This window comes from Bremia lactucae, linkage group LG18 (genome assembly GCF_004359215.1).
Source record: "Bremia lactucae strain SF5 linkage group LG18, whole genome shotgun sequence".
Classification (NCBI taxonomy): Eukaryota; Oomycota; class Peronosporomycetes; order Peronosporales; family Peronosporaceae; genus Bremia; species Bremia lactucae.
The window spans coordinates 244,081-252,264 of record NC_090627.1 but is presented as its reverse complement, the minus strand read 5'-3'; the positions used below and the strand labels follow the sequence as shown (position 1 = coordinate 252,264).

Here is an 8,184-nt window from a genome sequence, read left to right as displayed (position 1 = left end):
CTTTTCGGGATCAAGGCGCACGCCGTGTTTACCGACGATGCACCCAAGAAGTGGTATTTTGCTTGCAGCGAATATACATTTCTTGAGATTTGCATACAACTTATGCTTTCGCATAAGTGTAAGAACCTTACAAATGTGAGTTTTATGAATTTCTACGTCCGTCTTACCGTCCATGGCCCGGCTTTGGACGATTATATCGTCAAAATAACTCGGTGCGAATTCTTTCACTGGTCTCAACAAATTCGTTACGCATATGTTAAATGTTGCATGTGCGTTACTAAGCCCCTGAGGCATCACTAGCCATTGCCAGAGCATCCCACTGGGAGTGCTCACTGCTGTCTAGAAGATGTTTTATTAATGGATAAGGACCTGATAAAACCCATCGATCAGATCCATAGACGAAAAGGTCGTACTCTTAGACATACCATCTATGATAACGTCTTTTGTAAGTATTGGCGTTTCAGCCGGTACCGTTGTAGCATTCAGTTTGTTGAATGCGTGCACTATCCGCCACCCTCCTGTGGCCTTTTGCACACAGAAGGTCGGAGAGCGATGTGGGGAGGTTGCCTCCCTTACATGGCCCGTTTTTACTCGATCGGTAAAGAATTTATCGATCGCATGTACTTGTTCACGAGGCAGTGGCCACTGCTTCATGACACTGTACTTCGAGCCCGGTTTGAGCTCGATCTCATGTCGAGTGCCTTTATCCTTAGGCAACTCGCATGGAACTGCTTCAGGGAATACATCTCTGAATTCTATTAAATCCTCGTATAGAGGATTTCCCTTGAGTGACTCCCAAGATTGAGTAGTGTATCTTTCAATCCGAGTCTTCAAATCGAGGACACTTTCGTCCATCGACGAGCTGCTGAGAACCCGTTCGTTCTCAGGGTGTACACCGTGTTTACTCACGATGCACACAAAGTGGGACTTCGCTTGGGACGAATAGACACTTCTTGAAATTTGCATACAACTTCTGCTTACGCACAAGTGTAAGAACCTTTCGGACGTGAATACGATGTACTTCATCGCCGGATGGAGGTTCGTTTCTACAGTGCCACTTACGCCAAGGACATCTCGCGTACGACTCCATTGAACGTCTTCCTCAAGATCCGTATTCTGAAGTCATGTCAACTGAACATGACCGTCCGATTGCGTTATCTACTTTCAAGATAAAGGGATGCGAACTCCTCAGCCTTTTAAGGACTCTGGCGATAATTTACCGATTGACCGGGTCAGAGGAGTAATTTGCAGCGATTTAAAAGGCCCTATTACACCTGGAGATACGCATAACAAAAATATATGCTCACATTTATCGACTACAGGTCAAACTATGTGCGCGTTTTCGTGGCTATTCGCAAGAATAAGACCACTGCCAAGTTCCTGTATTCTGTTGCCTTGTTTGGAACCGAGTTTTGTTGCCAAATTCGCGTTCTACGGACAGATGGAGGGGAAAGACACACCATTTGCCAGAAATCCGGAATCAAGCGACAGACAACTGGAGTGGGTACACCCTACTCGAATGGAAAAGCTGAGCGAATGAATCGCACTATATCTAATATGGTCAGGTGCATGCTATTTGGCTCTGATGTACCACTTTCCATTATCTGTTTGAGAAGGATGAAAGACCTGAAGTCTATTAAGTGCTACTGCGCAGTTCCCGCACAGTACTCACGACGCGCAATGTAACAAGCATCAAAACGCTTGACAAACGTGCCAACCAGATCATGACCCAAGCACTGACTCGTCAGGATGGTCAAGAGATGGAATATATTGCCACATCCCGTGCGCCTGCCGCTCAGGCAAAATATGCCGCGGCGCTAGTAGAGAAGCATGTATTGCAGTCGAGCAACAGCGCAGCTCCCGTTTAAGTTAATTTTTCTGTGAAACTAGTCATTCTCTGCGGCGCTTAACACGAGCAAAGAAAAAGTCACAGCGCCAGGCTGAAGCGGCCGGAGATGTGCTGAGACCGTGGTGCATCCTGATCGACAGGATTTGGTCGTAAGCGGCTTATCACCTGAACAGAGCCGCCTCCACTGGCAGCATTTTGCGGTTGTTGCTACCACGAGCTCGACAAAAGGGTGCTATGAACGAGCCCGACCCTCTAGACTACAGACAGACCGCCGCAGTGCAAATAGTGATTTGTGGAAAGCTGCAGAGCAAGAGGAGCTCCGGTCATTAGAAGCGAATTACACTTGGAGACTTGTCGTTAGTCAATAATTAATACTATCTATAAGACAAGAGGCTTGGAAATGAAGGTGTTGACAAGATGAAGGCGCTACTTAATGGTCGCGGTGATCTCAAATACAAGGAGAAAACTATATCTTGACTATGATTACTGATACAACGGCCGTGTCCGTCGACCAGTTTTTGCTGATATGCAACTCCTCGTATTGAAGGATCTCGGTGTGCTGTCTACGGTCTCGGGTATGCGCTTCCTAGAACGAGCGACAGAAGCGTAAGAATCGATCAAGAATGTATGATTGTTAAAATGCTGGATAATCACGACATGTCAAACTTAAATAGTGTTCGTGCTCCAATTGGTACAAGCGACCCACCAAACTTGGACGATGACTCATCTCTTTTTGTAAACTGTACCAAGCTCCCGAAAAGGCTACCATCAAGGAATTTCTGTCACTAGCTGGCAGCCTGTTGACTATCGCGTTACACACGATTAAACATTGCATTTGCGGTTCAAAAGGTGACGCGCCGCTGCCATGCACCTATGTTGTGTGACTGGTAGCTGTCTAAGTGCGTAGAATGATACGTATGCGGCACGCGCGACGTTTCTTCATATGAAACACGATAACGGACCAAGATCCCCGATACGGCTAATGTCATACACAGATGCAGAGTTTGCGGGCGATGCAGTGGAGTGGAAATCCATCAGCGCTGGAATGCAATTCGTCAAAGGAATAATTGCTGGTTGGCACTGTCGCAAGCAGACCTCGGTAGCATTATCGACCGCAGAAGCCGACTTTGTTTCTGCTGCTACCGGTGGTGTCGAGATCCTAGGCATTAAGGAGCTAATAATGGAGATCGGGATGCAGGTCAAGACTTCGATCGTACAACGCATTGACTTCATAGCGGCCATCCAGCGACTAAACAACGAGACATCGTCTGCGAATGGAAAGCATGTTGATATAAAACTTCAGTTTTCACGCGACTACATGGCAAAGGGCAAGATGAGGACGGATTATGCGGAGACGAAGGCAATGGTGGCAGAGTTGCTCACAAAGTCACGTGCTGCATCGCGCATTAATGAACTCAATGAAGCCATCGGACTAAGTCTCAAGCATTGAGGCGGTAGGATTCTTGAAAAGTCAAACAAAGCTCTATGAATACCTTGAGTGATGCGCCTCAATGGGAGTTTCACTTGTAAATTATAAGGCTTTAGAATATAGAAAAGTAAAGCTGCATTTATATATTAAGTACTACTACTGACTTTGGTACATTGATAAGTAATCATGTATGATGCCTACAGACAGTGCGCACCGCACAATTGTCTTGTGACGATTGGCGGGATTGATTCGAACTTAACATAAACCAATCAATAGAACTTATGTATTATTGCGTCAATATTGCCAAATTTTGTAATGTTCGAATTATTAAGTCAAAATTAATAAAGTTAATAATTTTGTACGTTTTTTCTCTCAGAAAAAAATAGTACTGAATAATATTATTTGTTTTTCATATAGGAAATAATATTTGTCTAACTGAACACCCTCCACTTGCGTACGCACAACCTTCATGAGTCTCGGCAAGCGTTTAAAAGTCTTGCTTCTCCTTTGCTTTAGTAATATAAGCTTATGTACTGCGGTCGGTGAGCAATATCAAAGTCTAAATGGCAGCGAGGTCAAACTTTCCGTACGTCCGTCCGCAACAACTTCAAAAAAGGACGCAAAAGTGTTCCCGGATCCTGACAAGGACTCTAAAAATACAATTACCAACACTGAAGACGACGTACAAGAGGCAAGATCTCCTAATAAGAAATTACTCAACTCGATTGCTAGATCTGTGAAAGGTTATCCAGGACAAAGTGGGATCAGCACGATTGCCAGCACTATGGAACGTAATCCAAGACTAAAGGTGACTAGAACGAGTGCCAGCTCTACGAAACGTATTTCAAGAGAGAAAAAGATCAGCACGATTGCCAGCGCTACTAAACGTAATTCAAAACAACAGGACAACGCAGAGCCGACTAGAAGTCACGTAAGTGTACTGTTTGCGATGATTTCAAACCAAATTACATCAGAAGAGTACAAAAAGGCGTTAAAACAAACTCAATCGAATTTGATCCAACAATGGCAAGAAAAGAATACCCCTCCTAGGAATGCTTTGGCTGATGTTTTCGACATTACATCACTAAACGCATGGATCTTATACGGTCAAGTCCGTTCTAATCGTCGGATCCCATACAAAATGACGGACTTAATAAGCGATATCCGCTCCCTGCCTGAAAACCACTTTCTCAGGCAAAAAATTCCCAGCGAAGAATTAAAACAAGAGGAAAAGGAAATACAACAAGAGACACTCACGAACCTGCTTCAGAAAATCGATGCATATTTGATGGACATATGATCGGTGTGATTTAAGGCAATACTGACAACTTCCCGCAACCAAGTTTGGTGCTTGTTCAACAATTTTCCTGCTGCATCTTTTGTCGCTCTTTGCAACTTTTGTTCACACGTTGAAACTCGATAATTTCTCGCTTAATATAAATGTTTTCATGGTATTTTCCTTGTCGAGTTTTTATCTTATCTTGCCCTGCTGATCTTCCATCCATTTCTATCCAGAAACGCAGAGGGCTCTTAATAATTACAAAGCGATGACACAAATATATTTTTTTAACGACCATTGCAATGAAACGCTAATTACATTTCTAGGTGACCACAAGGATAGCAGCACGAGAAGCGATCGCAACTTGACTATCCCTGCAGCTATGAGGGCATCGATTAGAGCATTTCTAAGGATGGCAAAGAGGATGCCTGTGGATAGCTGCTGCGCAATTCTGTGATTTTTTTTTGCTGGCCGTTCGATACTTTTACTCTTATTGCATGTAAACTGCTATGCTTTATGAATTAATTATGATTTCTCTGCCAGGTGCAAGACTCGCCGTTTCATTCTTTGCCGACAATTACTTTTACTGAACTCCATTCTTTGCTATTCTGGTGATGTTCTTTTGTCCAAATTTGCAGCCAAAAGCCGCTTTTCGACGCAGTTTGCGCGTGTTGAACTGCCGAGCATAAGATAAATAAGGACAGAAGCTGTACAGCTTACATGCGGTAGCAGCTAGGATTCCATGATACCACGAAGCGCAATTTGTGACACCAAGTTATTCATCACTTACACATCCCCAATTAAATAGTGGCCCCATTTTTGAGGCAAGGCCGAGAATTATATTGGGGTACAGTGCTAGCGCCGCTTTCATAGAGACGATGTAAAAGGTCGTTGATCGCGGCTGGGCAGCTCTTAGCTTCCACGACGCGCCTGAGGATCCACTCACACCAGGCACTCGCAGAGGTCGCGAAAACTGCACACGGCTCTAATTGGTCGATCTTAGTGTGATTTGGTAGCTGCGCTGCAATGTCCCGTCCTCCGCCACCACTATTACAAGGCTAATCATGTTGTAATGTTTTGAAAAATCAGCCTCACTTAGCCGTTTAATGGTAGGCGCAGCTTTGCTGGTCTTACACAGTCAAAATGATCAAAGACCTAGGTCATACAATTTAGCGACGAGGTGCTTGTAGAATTATTAGTCCGAAGAGAAAGCAAAAATAAACGGTCATATCCGGATCGGACATTGAGCACCCCGCGCTTGGATGCGACCATGTTCTATCGTCGTTTCGACCGTGTTTACAGCGTGTGGAAGGTAACCCGCTCGCTCTGTCCTGCTAACTCTAGCGTGCTCTCGGGCGTCATTCGTGCTTTCGAGCTCGGTAAGTCAAATCCCTTGGGCTTTGCTTAAAGTTTGGTATTCAGTTCGATCCTATACTGGATGTGCGGCTATGTGTCTACAGTTGATGTTTATCTTTTGTTTGAGCTGATCTGGCAGTACTGGATGAACAGTGCTTATCTTTTTGCGTAATCTACGATACAAATTGGGGCAGACGACGAATCAGCTGATTGGCTGGCGCGCCGTTGTACGTAACTTCACCCTCAATGGTTATATGTTTCATGAGAAACTTGTTAGGATGAGGGTAAATTACGACTGAATTAAAATTAGTTTAACTAACCGATACTTTTGGTATACTCCTTAAGGTATCGCCTATCCTTAATCTAATTCTTACTGAGTATCATCTCTCCTAATTGCGCAAACCTTTTTACTTGTTTTTATTATGGCGCATATGTAAAATTGAATTAAAGAAAATGAATGGTTTAAAAGGTAAGTCGAAATGAGTGGTCAAGGGCTGAGCAAGATGACTGGTCCTTACATCCTCCCCGATTTGATCTCTCGTTGACGCTGATTGAAGTTGGCGACGAGATCCTTCCAGTGGGAGACATGGCGAATATTTTTCTCTTTTTCCCAACTGGCTTCTTCCTTAGTTTCGCCATGCCATTGTACGAGCCAGTATGGTTGACGATTGAACTGGCTTTTCTTCAAGAGACGTTCAATAACTTGAAGATGATCCGCTGTGCCATTATCCACGAATTTGGATGCTTTCGGTATCGGACGACTTCGAAATTTTTCTGGTGTCGGTTCATACTTTGATAGAACATCGACATTAAAGGTTGGATTAATCTTATTCATACTTTGTGGTAACTTAAGCCTTGCCACATTCGGATTAATCATTTTGATAATTTCGAATGGTCCCACCTTTCTTGCCGCAAACTTAGCTCGTGGTGTCCCCATATCTTTCGCAGCATGTTTCAACGATATTCTGCGAGTATCAAGCATAACTAGATCTCCAACCTTGAATTCAACTTGATTTATTCGGCGTTTTTGATCGTAATATTGCTTTTGCGAAGCTTGTGCTTTTAGGAGATTTCTGCGAGCCTGATCGATGATCTTTGTTCGTTCTTCGATAAACTCTTTTGCGTATACGTCAATCTCCTTTGGTTGACTATTCCAGCCTAGAGCCTTTTTGCCATGTAGAGCGTTCCTTTCTTCCCGTATCTATTTCGAAGGGAGAGTATCCCGTGGATGCACTAACCAGTGTAGAGTGCGCATACTCTATGCTTCCCAAGTGTTCGGTCCAGTCAGTGCCATGGTAAGATACCATGCATCTGAGTGCGTCTTCTACCACAAGGTTCTGTCGCTCGGTCTGTCCATCGGCTTGAGCCCGATGAGCGGTTGTCATACTTAGACGAACACCGATGATCGTCATCAAAGACTTCCAAAACATCGACGTGAACTTGCTATCTCGGTCACTGATGATAACTTCTGGAAGACCATGGTGTCGAACTACAGCATCAAAAAATACTTTTGCTGTTGTGCATGCATCATCCTTAACGCGCACTGCTGCGTACTTCGTTCGTTTGGAAAACTTATCGACAACAGTTAGGATGGCATCAAATCCATTGGACATAGGAAGCCCTGTTATGAAGTCCATTGACACCACTTGCCAGCAAGCCTCTGGTATTGGAATTGGCATGAGTAATCCGTTTTTTCGTTGATTATCATGTTTCCAACGTGCGCAGGTTTCACAGGTTTTGACATATTCCTTGACGTCTTTCTGCAACGATTTCCAGTAATACCACTGAGCCACTCGCAAGTATGTTCTGCGATTGCCCGGATGAGCAGCAATTGCCGAATCATGATATTCCGATATTACTTTCGTTCGCAAACGGTTGTTGCTGGGCACGCAAAGACGTGTAAGCTTATTTGACGTGCGCAAAAACAGCAAGTCTTCTTGCTTGACAAACAATGAGCTTGCTTCTGAGTTTTTCCATGCTTCTTTAAACTCAACATCTCTGGCGTAGCCTTGTTGAAGTAGCTTGCGAACTTCTGGTGACAACTCGACATACGACGCTGTCATTAAGGTGGCAACTTGCAGAGCCTCAGCCTCCTCCCGGGGCAGAGTTGGCACCGAGGGTGAGCAAAGTAAACGTGTACCTCGTTGTTGGCAACTAGAATCGCACTTATGGAAGTGGATATTGTCCACGACAGTATCATCAGGACGGCGCGAAAGCGCATCAGCTACGACGTTTAAAGCACCATTAATGTGGTGTATAGTAAACGTATAT

The 8,184-nt window shown here is 44.3% G+C and overlaps 2 protein-coding genes across 2 annotated transcripts; both read left to right on the top strand.

Moving 5' to 3' along the window:
* Nucleotides 1-4,062: 4,062 nt before the first annotated feature.
* On the top strand, nucleotides 4,063-4,578 carry CCR75_002440 (uncharacterized protein; the record flags this gene model as incomplete). The annotated part of the gene is made up of 1 exon (XM_067960537.1): nucleotides 4,063-4,578. The coding sequence occupies one exon, from the start codon at nucleotides 4,063-4,065 to the stop codon at nucleotides 4,576-4,578; it is 516 nt and encodes a 171-aa protein (XP_067821908.1).
* Nucleotides 4,579-5,827: 1,249 nt separating this feature from the next.
* Nucleotides 5,828-6,123, top strand: CCR75_002441 (uncharacterized protein; the record flags this gene model as incomplete). The annotated part of the gene is made up of 2 exons (XM_067960538.1): nucleotides 5,828-5,936; nucleotides 6,053-6,123. The coding sequence occupies 2 exons, from the start codon at nucleotides 5,828-5,830 to the stop codon at nucleotides 6,121-6,123; spliced, it is 180 nt and encodes a 59-aa protein (XP_067821907.1).
* Nucleotides 6,124-8,184: the final 2,061 nt, after the last annotated feature.